General features: G+C 34.1%; 1 protein-coding gene across 5 annotated transcripts in view; it reads left to right on the top strand.

Annotated features, from left to right (window-relative positions):
• The window catches only part of CCDC82 (coiled-coil domain containing 82), a 32,988-nt gene that overhangs the window by 10,142 nt on the left and 7,672 nt on the right, over positions 1-15,174 (top strand). For all 5 annotated transcript variants that reach the window (XM_026505300.4, XM_026505298.4, XM_057316696.1 and 2 more), the window contains 3 exons: positions 6,829-6,921; positions 9,284-9,408; positions 12,552-12,722. In XM_026505300.4, the coding sequence (XP_026361085.2) occupies positions 6,829-6,921; positions 9,284-9,408; positions 12,552-12,722 (389 nt within the window). The remainder of the gene's footprint in view (positions 1-6,828; positions 6,922-9,283; positions 9,409-12,551; positions 12,723-15,174) is intronic.

Genomic DNA, 15,174 nt, shown 5'->3' with positions numbered 1-15,174 from the left:
TTGCCAAACTTTTATTTCCAGCACAGATTTCTCCAAAGCCTAAGTCACAATTTTTCATCTTATTGAACATTTTCATCAGGGTATCTTTCAGACACCTCAGACTCAATATGTGTAAACTAAATTATTGAGCGGTAACATAAAGGAGTTTTGGGGTGGTGTAGAACTATTGTTTTTTTGGTTGTCATGGTGGTTACACAACTTTATGCATTAGTCATAGAACTGTACACCAAAAAGAGTGAAATTTATGGTATGTAAAAAAGTAAAATTCAATAAAGAGAGCCAAATAAATAGGCATTCCCTCTTCCAAAAATAACCTCAATAGTTAATCCACTTCACTTCTCTTTGTATTTCTCACACTCTTTAAGGTTGATGATACATTATAGGAACTCATTATTAGTTGGATAAATGGATGATTAAGATAAGTGTATTGGCTAAAGGCTCTTGGGTCCATATTTCAAGACAGAGAAATGTTAGATCTGATCAGATTTCTTAAAACATCAGAGGAAAACAACCCCACACATTTTAGGTGATAATGTATGACTTGTTTTTAATACTTATCAATGTTTATGCCATTTATGAATATAATAAATAAAATATAGGCGGTTTCCAATTTGTCAAGGGATTATGTTCTGAAAGTCGCTGTAGGTTAATTGTCTTTAAAAATATATTTTCTCATTAAAGTAATAACCTATGTAATGAATAATAAACACTACACTGTGGCTTTGGTTAAACTATAATTAGGCTAATATTCCCAGATTCATTCTCTTCACAACCTCTATAAGAACACTGACAACTACTCATAGTTAACATATGGTCACAATTTGGGAGAAAATTTTCTAATTCCAAATTCATGACTCAGGTGAGAATCACAATGAGTGGCCAATGCAGTTTTACCTTTTTGAAGAGAACAGTTCTACCTACAGGAAGACATTTTGTCACTTCCTCATTATCTGCCATTTGGCTCTGAGAGATGTATTGGTAACACCTCAGAATAGTTTCCTCTTCCACTACACCTTTGAAGCAGTTGAAGACAATCATGGTCTTTTTTCCTTCTCATAAACCCCTGTATTTCTCTAAATTTATTTTGAGACTGCAGCTCCCAGAAAAGATATGATAAAAAGTAGAGGGATAGACTAGCAGGGGTCCACTGTATTCCAGACCTATAATGTTCACATGCAAATACTATTACACACAGATAGATAGGAATAAACTTCAGATTTGTGGATACTGAAGATTATATTGTTTTTCCAGTACTCTATCATATGTTCAAAGTGGCAGAGAAGAAAGTACAGACAGAAGATTACATCTCAGTCTACTAGTGCCTTGCTAGATAAATACTTGCCTAGTGTACTGGAAATTAGACTAAAAGCAAACATTAGCTTAGTCTCTACCTAGGAATTAAAGAGAATAATTCTATCAACATAACACAGAGTGTGCCTAAGAACAGTCTTGCAACCATTTACATTGAATATTAAATTCTAGAATCTTCCCTTTTTTTGTAGGATAAGTAAAAAGTTCCAGTGAAATCATATTGTAGCACAAGGGAAAGGTAACAATGCCCTGAAGACTCAGAGGAAGAAAATGCCTGTGAAAAGTGTTTCATTAAAGGAAACAAAAGAAAATTGTATAAAGCATTTGCTTTACAAGCTGTGAAAAGGAAATAGGAAGCTGTAAGGAGAGAACAACTTGAGGGGAAATAGAGCTACCTAAGGATAAGTTGCTAGAAAATTAAAAATATAAAGCCAGAAATAAAATCTATACTGAAAGATGTAAACAACAGAATTAACAGTACAGAAAAATCTTATCAGTGATATCTAGGTTAATAACGTAAGAAGTTCTTCTACCATAGAGAAAATGAAAACAGTTCTAAAGAAGAAGATAATACATAAATGAATAGAAATGATTCTATTTCACATATTTGTGGGGGGAAGGTACAGAACAAATGGAAATCTAAAGGAAGAAATTTATAGCTTCAATCGGAAATGTAAAAAATTTGAATGTGCATGTTTTTGGATGGAAAAACATGGAGCTGTGAATTCAGAGGTGTGATAGAAGAAAATATTAAGCTGCTGGACACATGCATTTATGCATGTTAAGGAGGCTCACATCCTAATAAGTTGATGAAAATAGATTTGCAAATAGACATATGAAGGAAATATTTTTCTAATTATAAGAATGAAGAAAAAGTTATCTAGCCATCCTTTTTAGAATCATAAAAATGGCTTAATACAGGGGTGCTGGGTCAGTCAGTTAGGCAGCCGACTTAATTTCGGCTCAGGTCATGATGCCAAGTTTTGAGATTGAGCCCTGTGTCAGGCTCTTGCTTAGCATGGAGTCTGCCTGAGATTTTTTCACTCTCTCTCTCCCTCTGCCCTTCCCTCCACTCACACTCACTCTGTCTCTCTCAAATAAATAAAATCTTTTTAAAAAATGGTTTAATATATTAATTGGTTGCATTAGTATGTCAAAAGACAAAAAATCATATCATAATTTTAATAGATTCTAAAAAAGCATTTGATAAAATTCAATGCCCATATCTAGTTTAAAAACAAAAGAACAAGTCTTAAAAAATTAGTCATATGAGTATTTGTCCTTTACATAACAAAGAATATTTTAAACAATATATACTTCTAATGAAGCGGTAGAGATACTCTCTTTAAGGAATAAGGAGTACCTGGGGTGGCTCAGTCAGTTGAGTGTCTGACTCTTGGTTTCAACTCAAGTCATGATCTCCGAGGTCATGGGATCAAGCCCTGTGTGGAGCTCTGCGTTGGGCTCCACACTCAGCAAGGAGCTGGCTTGAAGATGCTCTCCCTCTGCCCTTCCCTGACCCATGTACGCATTCTCTCTCCCTCACTCTTTCTCTAAAATAAAATAAAATAAAATAAAATCTTTTTAAAAAAGAACAAGATAAAATTTTTCTACTCTGTTCTAGATGTTTTGAACAATATAATAAAAGTAAAACAAGAAATATAACTATTGAAAAAGAAGACATTATTTGAACATACATACACACACACACACACACACACACACACACACAAGCTACAAGTTTCTGACTCATTTAACCATGGATACAAAATTAAAAGAAAGCATATGAATAGATTGAGAGCAGGAGGACATGTAGCATATATTTCCATAGTTTTCTTAAATTCTTTTTTTCCTATTGGGGGAACCTGTTAAGAGTAGAAAAAGAACCCAATTTCTTGCTCTGTCTCTTCTTTCTTACACTAGGCTCATACTTCCATTTCAAAAGAAAGTACACCAACACTCTGTGTGCTTCTATTTAAGAGAATATTTACAAACATTCTCTTGGTTCTTGAAATAAACTTAGCACTAGCAAGACCACATCCTTCTCAGGGTTGGGAAAGAAAGCAGAGTCACTGCCAAGGAATTCCTGAACAGTATCTCCCTCTATCCAGCTCCGTGATGTGCTAGGAAGTTCATTTTCTGCAGATATATAAGAGAATATGACTATGGGGATTTGCAAAAGATCTCAGAAAGATGACCAGATTCACAATGAATATGTAAAATTCAATAGTTTTCTTGTATGCTATCAATAATTATTTAGAAGCTATAAAGAAGGACAATTCCATTTATAGTAGCAAACAAAATAAAGTTCCTAGGCCTAATCTTAGGAACAAAAGCATGACTTTATAGGTACAAGAATAAACTTTACTGTGAAATAGCAAAGAAAACATGAATGAAAGAGACCTAGCATGTTTCTGGAAAGCAATAAATAGTACAAGAAATTATTTCTTCTGAAATTAACATTTTTTTAAGGGGGTGAGGGGCAAAAGGAGAGGGGGAGAGAGAATCTTAAGCAGGCTCCATGCCCAGCTCAGAGCCTGATGCTTGGCTCAATCTCACAACCCTGAGATCATGACCTGAGGTGAAATCAAGAGTCTGACACTTAACCACCTGAGTCACCCAGAGCCCGTGAAATTAACTTTTTGATTCAACTTTGCAAAACAATGCTAAAGTTCACTTGGGAAAAATATATGAGAATAAATAAAATTAGACAACAAACAGTAAATCAGAAGGACTTGCCCCACCAGCTATAAAAATTACTGTAACATTTCAGTAAGTAAAGCAGTGTAGTACTGGCATGAAAATGACAGCCAGATCATTAAGAAAGGTACATGACGCTGAGACAGAATCTTAACATATATGTGAAATTAATGATAAAAGATGCATGGAAAATCAACAGAATGACTCAACTACCCTATGATTGAGTATGGGGAAATTGACTGACTACCTTGGAAAAATCAAGTTATGCATAAACACAAATATTGTTGATTTTCTCCCGTATTCTTTGGCAACTTTTTTATAATCAAAGAAGAAAAATTTGAATGATAGTCCTAGGATGTTCCACAGAAGCTCATCCAATATAGGGATTTGAGCACTGAAAAAAGCTCTGGAGGAGGTCTGAGCTCTAATCCTGATTCTTCCTCTATCTAGTTGTGTGAACTTGGGTAAGTTCTTTCATCATTGGGTCATTTTTAAAAATTTTAAAATGAGAGATTTGAGGGGTGCCTGAATGGCTCAGTCGGTTAAGCATCCTACTCTTGATTTCAGTTCGGGTCATGATCTCAGGGTTTTGAGATCAAGCCCCACATTGGGCTCCATGCTGGTCATGGAGCCTGCTTGAGATTCTCTCTCTCCCTCCCACCATCCCTCTCTAAAAAAATAAAATAAAAAATATGAAATGAAATGAGAGATTTGAATTATTTTCTCCAATTTCCCATCCACGTCTAAAATTCCATGTTCTGAACTATATTATCAAACCTAACTACAATGCAGAACAACATCTACTTAGGGGATAGTAGCATGAAATCTGGAGTACACTATTTGGGTTCTAAGCACTGATTTCAACACTTACTAGCTGTGTGATCTTGGGGAAATTTTTCATCCTCTTTGTATTTATTTATTTCCTTAACTAAAAATAAACTGAGGGCATTGATAGTATCTCATAGGCTTGTATTGAGAAATAAAGCAATGCATGTAAGTACATGCAACAATGCCTGGCATATACTTGCTCAATAAAATATTTTTTCAATCTGAGATGCCAGGAGCTTAATTCCTCCACCACCCATCTATCCACTCAAGCACAGTGAAACTGAGGCCTTCTTGACTCTCTTGAAGGAGATTCTGATATGCATTGATTGGAGAGAGATTCTGTGGTTAGGCAAAAATTCTCCAGGTGATTCTGATCCTCTGCCCTTTCCTTTTACTCCCAATTCTAAAGAAACACCATCAAGGTCTTTAAATAGAACAATAGTTCCCACACTCTATAGCAGGTGAGTAAGGTTGAGCATCAGCACATTCAAAGACTGATAAAATCAGTGGGATAAAAAATTCTATTTCAGTTTATTTGATAGTTAAACTTAGGAGTACAGGGGATGAATTTCATGTTTTTTCCCCCTCAACATGTCTATTAATATTCCTAGAACATTTTCCCCTTAATATAGTTTGGGAAGTGCTAGATAGAGTTTAAATGCAGTTTAACACTCACAAATTAAATGATATACCAATACTATATTATATCAAGAGGTTGATGAAAATCTAGTCATAATAGAATGCTATTGAAGTATTATTTCATTTTCCAATTACATTCTTCTGATTTTTAAAAAAAATACTCATAAATGGCTGTGATCAGTTCTTTTATATATAGGCCCTCTAAAGTCTAAGGGCCCTGGTGCAAATTATCTGCTATTGTCATTTAATTTTATTAGTGCTTTATTTTGGCCACTTTAGTACTTTAATAATATGTTTTCTTAAAAAAGAATGCATACTAAATATTTTTCCTGAAATCTAAAGAGTTATACAGCCCTCTTAGTAGCTAAAATATAAGTTAAAATATTTCTCCATGTTAAATCTCATTTTTGTTTTATTTCAGCAAAAGTAAGGTCAAAATTCACTCATAAATGCTAACATAGGTCTTATTTTGCTTAAATTTCTCACCAAGCATCACCCACTTTTCCTGAAATGCTCAGGCTGCCCCTAATATTCTTATATGTGCCCAGGCCAGGGCAAATTTCTGTGATGACCGTTTGGATCAAGGAAGAGGTTGTGTTTGGTTAGAGAGTATTTCTACAGCCATAGTAAACCCAAGAGCAATGGGAAATAGTAGGGACCTTCTCTCTTACCATTGCATGGCCCATCACAACAGATTCCACGGACCACATTGGGTTAATGGGAAGGCAGGCTTATATATTCGGTATGAGAAAGAGAAGACAGAACTTTTCTCAACTGATATGGAAAATCCTAAATCTGGAGCAGCAGAAAGGGAAATGGAGTTTTTATAGCCATTGGGGTTTTGGCTAGGGTAGTAATTTCTTGGGCAATTTCATATGTACCATGTTTCAGAGAGAAGTAAAGACAGGAGTTTCAGGTTCATATTGAACTATCTACTTATAAAAGTTTCCTCTTGCTTTCTCACTCTAATTGTTAAGTTGATGATTAAACTTAGGTCCACAGGGGATGATTTGGGTGTGGGTTTTTTTTGGGTTTTTTTGTTTTTTGGGGTTTTTTTTTACAATGTATCTCTTAATATTTTCTGAATAGTTTTCCCTTAATAAGTTTGGAAAGTGAAGATTATTTGAAATAACAACTTGAAATTTTGGATTAGAAGCCAGTAAATCTGGAAAATGGAGATTTGCTCAGTGATAAGACAAGTCACCGAGGCTAATTAATTAGCCTATCCTAATTAATTAGGAAAATTAAGTGACTTCTCCTACTTATAGTATTAATTTCCTAGAGAAAGGAACATATTTAGGGGATTGTTTTATTTACTATATTCTAATATATATTTAAAATTAATTTCAGATTCTTTTAGTGACCACTATACTCACTTTGAAAGAGTTGTGAAGGCTCTTCTGATCAATGCTTTAGATGAATCTTTTCTGGGAACATTGTATGGTAAGTTAATACAAATGGAACAATTAGAGGTTTTTTCCTTTTCCAATTTTTAAACACCCTACTAATATATAATATAATAATAATATAATATAATATAATATAATATAATATAATATAATATAATATAATATAATATATACTTAAGCAAAACCAAGAGAACCATTTTTAGGCCCTCCAATTGTTCCCTCTAGGATCAACTACAGCAGAAACCCATTCACATGAAAAACTTGTTACTTTTTGATGGCTGAGTAATATTCCATAAAATATTACTCAGCCATCAAAAAGAACGATTTCTCAACATTTGCTGCAACATGGATGGGACTGGAGGAGATAATGCTAAGCGAAATAAGTCAAGCAGAGAAAGACAATTATCATATGGTTTCACTCATTTATGGAACATGAGTAGGAAGGGCGGTAGGAGAAGAAAGGGAAGAAGAAAGGGGGTAAACAGAAGGGGGAATGAACCATGAGAGACTATGGACTCTGGGAAAAAACTGAGGGCTTCAGAGGGGAGGGGGGTGGGGGAATGGGATAGGCTGGTGATGGGTAGTAAGGAGGGCACGTATTCCATGGTGCACTGGTGTTATACGCAACTAATGAATCATGGAACTTTACATTAAAAACCAGGGATGTACTGTATGGTGACTAACAATATAATAAAAAAATATTATTTAAAAAACAACAAAAAAAAGAAAAACTTGTTACTGTTTATTATTTGTGATATGTGGAAAGTACAAAAGAAATATGTCATGTTCCCCTGCCCTAAGAGAGTTCATAGTGAAGGTGAGGATGTAGGACATAGACCCAAAACAGCAGAGTAGTTCAATAGCTATGTGTTGTCCCAGCCTCTCTAAGCTCATTGAGTTTCACTGAAAGTTATGTGCTGTTTTATGCTTTTGTGCCTTTGCCCATACTGTTCCCTCTTAAAATATAATCCCTTTCTACCCTAGATTTTCCAGGTAAAATTGTTTTCACTGTCAAAGCTACTATGATCCACTCAAGTAATATTTTTACTCCCTCATTTGTGCTCTCAGTGTCCTGGTGGTACTGATGTGTATACACTTTTCATACTGTATTGAAAATGTATTTTTGCTTTCCTCCCTTCTAAGAGTACAGAAGAAACACACCTTAGATATACACTTATCCCTTGCATCTAGCACAGAATCTGGAAGTTAATAAAGACTATAAATATGTTGTATTGAATATCTACCTAATTGCCTCAGTGAGATTTCATTCACAGTTTATTAAATAAATATTTATTGAGTGCCTAAGCCTGGCTGGGGATATCGCAATGACTATGACGTACAAGATTCCTGCCCTCATGTTGCTTAAAGTCTAATGGGAGAGACAGACCATGAATGAGTAAACAAATACATGACATAATATAATTTCAACTAGCGATTAGTTCTTGAAAAAAAAAAATAACGTAGGTTAAGGAGACCCAAGAGTGGTAAAGAAAAGGAAAGTATCTGTTAAATTGGTCAGAGAAGGTCTCTCAAGAGACGACTTTTAAATGAATGAAGTCAGGGAGAAAGTAATGCATAGATCTATCTGAGAGCACAGTAAGTGCAAAGACCCTCAGGTAAAAGTAAGTTTGATGTGATAGATGAATGGATAAAGAAGTGGTATATATATCCAATGGAATATTACCCAGCCATAAAAACAACATGGAGGGTATAATGCCATAAAACAACAAGAGGGTATAATGCTAAGTGAAGTAAGTCAGTCAGAGAAAGACAAATACTGTATGATCTCACTTACATGTGGAATTTAAGAAACAAAACAAATGAACAAAGAAAAAAGAAACAAACAGACTCATAACTATAGAGAACAAACAGGTGGTTACCAGAGAGGAAGTTGTTGGGGGGGTATGAGTGAAACAGGTGAAGGGGATTAAAAGTACACTTACTGTGATGTGCACTGAGCAATGCATAGAACTGTTGAATTAATATATTGTACACCTGAAACTAATATAATACTATATGTTAATTTTACTGGAATTAAAAGAAAAGAGTAAGTTTGATGTATTCAAGGAACAATTAGAAGGCCTCTGTAGTTTTTTCCTTCCCCTAATGCTCTGATGGAATTTTTTTTCATTAATTTTTTAAAAATTTCAAATGCTTCTAACCAGTTAACCAAGTATCTTTTTAGAACTATGGTAAGAAATCCTTAAGTATTCAACTATTTAAATATTTCCTATTACTGTTTCTCAACCATGGCACTATTGGTATTTGGGGAGGCTGGATAATTCATTGGTGTGGGGGCTTAAATAGATAGATAGATAGATAGATAGATAGATAGATAGATAGATAGATATTTCCAAAAGGGCTAAGTGATTATTTGTTGTTGTTCCCCTGAACAGATGGCACCAGACAAAAATCGTATGCACAAGATATGTTGACATCTCTTCATTATTTGGATAACCGCTTTGTTCAGCCTCGTCTAGAGAGTTTAGCTTCCAGAAGTCGTTGGAAAGAGCAATATAAGGTATATAGTTTAATTTGTTTTTGAGTCTCTGGTTGGGGGGATAGGAGTGGCAGACCTATCAGGATTTCAATATCCAGCTATTAAACTGAGTATTGACTGAATACTAACTGAATAATCTTCTAAATTATTGGCATTTTTTCTTTGTTAAATAATCAACTTGTTGTTTCTCACCTTTTCTAAAGGCTGCTATTGTTTTAATTATTATAACACTTATATGTATCCAGTAGTTAAGTAGTTCTAAATGATGAATAACTTTAGAACATCTCCGGGGCTTAGCCCATCTATTAAAATGAGGAGGTTATCTCACAGGATATTAATTGTTTTTTCAGAAAAGAGTTCCATTGATAAAGAAGTTTGAGAAACAGTGGGTTTAACTTAAACTTAACTGGAAGACTTTTCAAGGAACATTAATGTGTCAATTTATACTATAAATCTTCAAGAGGGTTATGTAGAATGCAATGCTATCCAAATTTGTGTTTTCCTATGAGACTCCTTTTCATGAACTAACTTTTATCACCTCCTAGAATAATTGATTTCCGTAACATAATTTGGGAAACACTGGCCTAGGTTGTCTTTGACATCCTTCTCTACCTTAAGGTTTTGTAATTATTTGTAATTAAGATTTTGTAATTCTACCAATTTCTGGGAAGCATCTTTTTAATTTTAAGACTTATTGTATTCCATGTTATCTCATAGGTTTCTATTTTATGATCTCTAATAGTAGAGGTTGTCTTATATGATTTTTAATGGTTTTTTCTTAATATCCCTGCTTCTAATATTCTATCTTGTAATGATTAGCAAGAGGGAAAAAAAATGGCAAGGTAACAGAAGTTCAAGTTCCTAACAGTCCTTCTAGCACTTAAATCATTAGCTACACTACCTCATTTATGTCAGATTTGGTTTCATCTACGGCCTGTTCAGTCTTGAATTACCTGATAAATTAGCCACAGATGGTTTAGGTTTAAGGGACAGTTATGGGATTACAGAAATAGAAGCCTTCAGTTCGGAGGATGGCTGAGTTTAGGGCCACCGTGTATGTATTTTTGACTTTGGGTGGGTTTTTAACCTCTCTAAACTCCACTCTCTTCCTCAGATACAGAAAATATTTACTTAATTTAAAGGGAAATATTTACTTACTTGGCAGATAAAATACATAGCACAGTTCTTAGAACATAGTATAAATATTTTCTTTAATAGAAAAATAGCATGTATTTATTGATCATTTAACTTTGCCAAGTAATTTTCATGCAATGCAAAGTATCTTTTGTTTCATAATAGTATTTTTATTATATTATGTTATTCACCATACAGTACATCCCTGGTTTTTGCTGTAAAGTTCAATGATTCATTAGTTGCATATAACACCCAGTGCACCATGCGATACGTGCCCTCCTTACTACCCATCACCGGTCTATCCTATTCCCCCATCCCCCTCCCCTCTGAAGCCCTCAGTTTGTTTTTCAGAGTCCATAGTCTCTCATGCTTCATTCCCCCTTCTGATTACCCCCCCTTTCTTTATCCCATTCTTCTCCTACCGATCTTCCTAGTTCTTATGTTCCATAGATGAGAGAAACCATATAATTGTCTTTCTCTGCTTGACTTATTTCACTTAGCATTATCTCCCCCAGTGCCGTCCATGTTGCAGAAATGCAAAGTATCTTATTTGATCTTCAGAGTACCCTCATGAGGAAGGCACTATTCTTTCCTCTGTTTTAGAGTTGAGAAAACTGTGACTCTGAACACAAGGTTACACAGCTAGTAATTAACTAAGCCAATATTTAAACCTAGAAATCATAAGTTCCTAGTATTTCTTTGACTCCAAAGCCCATGCCACTATGCTATTTTATGCTTAACTATACCATGGTATATTATGCTGAATTTGGATTACCTGGTGTTGAAATAATAACTGTGAGATACAAGAATACATTAGCTTAAAAATTTAGAGACATAGATAATTCAATATGGTCTTGGAATGAATTCTTAGGAATTAGCTAAATTATGCTGCAAAAAATAAATAATATGACAGATCAACAATGAAAATCTTAATAGCTTAACCCAACAAAGCTTATTTTTCAGTTATATTATATGTCCAGTGTAAATCCACAAGAATGTTCTGTGTATTGGAGTCACTCACACAGCCAAGCTGATAGAGCTTTCGTCTTGGATGTGTTTCCATAAGTACCACAGAAACGAGAAGGGAAAGTGGTTTAGTCACTTATTCACTCTCAATGTCATCCTGTTAGTGACATGTGTCCCAAACTGCTATGAAATATGAGAAATATTAAAAGTAGAAAAAATGCAATGTAGTTGTGAGTCATACAGTGTTAAAAAGGAAACTATTGGTATACTGAATATTTAATTACTATTAGGCTGATAGAGAATACAAATGTGGATTAGTAACCCTGCTAATATGCTTACTGTATGTAGTTCAAATATTATGGTAAAACCTAATCTACACTACTAATTATGACAGTAGTATCTAGCACAGGCCTAGAGTGTGAGTAAAAATATGCAACCAGAAGTAATTGCACAGCTTAATAAAGCTTATTTATGAATGCCAAATATTTTCTCAGTTTGCTTACTCATTGCTAATTTAGCTATTAGACCGTCCATATCAGTGCTGGCCAACTAGCAGTCCTAGTTCGAACTTGCTTATTTTCGTAGTCCTTTAGTAAGTAGCCATAAGATGATCAAATCATTTCTAGAATATTTTGTGGGAAATAGGATATAATTTACACCATAGAGACTGAATGTGGTCTGGTTTTTCTCAATTTTTGACTAACCTCAATGAATTCATCTTTTTGTTATAGTATCCTGAATTTTTGCTGCTCTGTTTTTCTATTTTTAACTATAATACCTCATTTACACTAACTAGAGATGAGAAGAAGGAAAAGAATTAAAATCTGTGAGGAACACTACTTAACAGCCTAAATTATAAATTCTTTTTTTTAACTTAAAAATATCTTGTCAAATATCTACTATGTGCTCTGTGTTAAAGTAAGAAAAAACAGTGTTTTGTTCTTATATCCTACCTCATTATTGTGATTCCAAATATTGGTTTTAATTTGGTTAGGTTCTTTTTATGTTTTATTTTGTTGTTATTTTTTCCAATCTTGGAAAGCTTCATTTTCAATTGTTTTCAGGAGAGGGTGGAAAATTATTCTAATGTAAGCATCCATTTGAAGAATCCTGAAAACTGTTCCTGCCAGGCGTGTGGCTTGCATCGCCACTGCAGATACTCGGTGCATTTATCAGGAAAGTTGTACAACACCAGGACTATGGAAACAGATGATTTCATGTCACATGATAAACAGGTATTTTTTCCTCTCATTTTAGTTTTCAGTATTTAGCTTTTAAATACATAGCTTGCACAAATAACCCTGTTATTTTTACAAATGGAGAAAGCACTAGGAGAAGGGAAAAGAGTACAAGGAAAGAGGGTATAATTTTTGAATGTGAAAAATATGTCTTGCATATGTTTATGGCACAGGATACTAGGTAGAAAGTTTTTTTCCCTTTAGCAAAGAGGAGGCACCTTTTTAGGCTGCTCTGGGTCTTCATCACTAACCTTGTGAAATGGTGTTTACACTTTAATAAAACATGATGAGAACAATAGCATTCAGAGCAGCAAGTTCCCATGTAAGCACTTAGACTCCTGGAGGGGTCAGTTGGTGTGGTTAGTTTTTACTACCTGCTATTACAGGAAGGACTTTCAAAGGTGGTTCAACATAATATGTATTTTTCAATCTACAATATCTACTGTCCACCTTACCTAAAAGTACCAATGGACAAAGAAACAAGATTAACATTCTTCCAGGAGACAATTATGAGAAGAAAATAGTTTCACTTACTTGCACAATAAACCGTATTTTAATTTTAAAAAATTCACTCCTAATTCAGATACTAAACTTGGTGTAAGTATCCATTCACCCGAACTGCGGGGAGGGGAGAAGGGTGTAAGATGAGGATGCGAAGGCAGATAACTGGGGCAAGGGAAGCTAAAGTCCCTTTGGCGTCCAAAAGAGAATTTAACCCAAGTGGAAAATTTTATGGCAGATAATTTACCAAATTGACAGTCCCCAGGCAAATAATTGAAGATGCCTGTCATCTTAATATGAGAATAGAAAGAAAATGATGTTTCAACTTAGAGTATATCAGAAGTGTGTCAAAGTCTAGATAATCAACACATAGTTAAGGTGCTATTAATTTTGAATGAAAAGATTAAACTGAAGAAAATATTGGAAATATTTGAAGAAAAGTATTTGATAAACAAGCAAAGCAGTACAGTGTGAAGAGAGAAGTGCAGGTGCAGTCTACTTCTATTTATTTTTTAAATCTTTATAAAAGTATTACATTTATAAATACAAAAATATTAATATTGAGAGCTTCCTCTGGTGAGTCTGTATATCCATGAAGGGTGTGTGTGTTTGGGGGGCTCTTAGAGTTGCCTCTAAATATTGCCAGTCAGTTATTAAGCTACAAATAGATTATTAATCTAAATCCTTCTACTGTATTGGGTAGTATGATTCATCAGTACTAGTGGCAGTAATTGACCAGATCCCTCTAAACAATCTGCAAGAATCACTTAGAAAGTTTGTATGGGGATAATGAATTCAGAATTAGTCTTTAATGTATCATTTGACAAGTTACTATAAAAACACATTTCTTTTCTCAACATAGTCAATATGCAAATCTCCCCATTGTTTAAAAACCAATCTATGATTTTTTATGAATTAAGACACATAGAATCCTAATAAAAGTGTTTAATACTTTAAGGATCATGTCCTTTTGTATAGGTGAAAAATAGTGCTGTACATTCACTGTCTTCGCTGTCCACAGCCAATCCTAGAAAGGGAAGTGAGTTAGAAAACCATTTCTGGAGTTCTGATATTCCTGTGGAAGAGTAAAGATTCTGTATAAAATAGTTATTCAAATATCTAAAAAATAAAAGAGATCTCACAAAATAAAAGCAAAGAACTTTAATACACCAGTCACACAATGGAGAAACATCAAAGTTAACAAATATATTAGAAAATTATTATTCTCCATCTAAAGGTATACAAGTCTCCCTCTACCTTAATATACCAGTTGATAGCCCTCAAAGTAACAAAATATTTTTAAATCAAATGATTAAATGCAGTTCTGTCATGGTTGCATTGAAACTAGCAGTTTCACGGACAGTAAGATTCCTAGAGACAAAGATTGTGATACATCTTTTTAGAATACTGGATAATTACATATAGCCAGAATCATAAAACTATACATATTCAGTGCCCATAAGTTTATGTTAGGCAAATTATCCAATAAAGGCAGATGACACAATCATGAAGTTCACTAAAGCATTTGCCCTTTTCTGTGAACACTTACTAGCAATGGTTTAGGCTTTTAAAATGTGATCACATTTTGGGGAAAAATAGTATGAGAATATTCTAAAGGTAATTTTGGGTTTATTGATCTACATAAGTTTAAGTAGCTGCCAAGAAGGTAGGAATTAGAAATGGAAAGAAGTAAACTATAACGTTAAATATTTTCAATGGGTATTTTTGTTTCATACAGGTAAAAAAAAAATTAATAAGTATTTTTAAATACCTCTCCTTCCCTCTTCCCCCAACTTAAAAATTTTATACAGATAAATTCCTCAGTTTTGTGGAAAAATAAAATACAGTGTGCTGGAAATTGTTTAAAAATTTTATCCAGAAAGCCATAGGAGACTTTATCCAGAACAGCCATAGGAGACTTCTCCCACACAATCTACTTTGATGACAG

This window comes from Ursus arctos, unplaced genomic scaffold, assembly GCF_023065955.2.
Source record: "Ursus arctos isolate Adak ecotype North America unplaced genomic scaffold, UrsArc2.0 scaffold_22, whole genome shotgun sequence".
Lineage (NCBI taxonomy): Eukaryota > Metazoa > Chordata > Mammalia > Carnivora > Ursidae > Ursus > Ursus arctos.
Note: the sequence above shows the minus strand (reverse complement) of the source record. Positions and strands in the feature narration are given on the sequence as shown.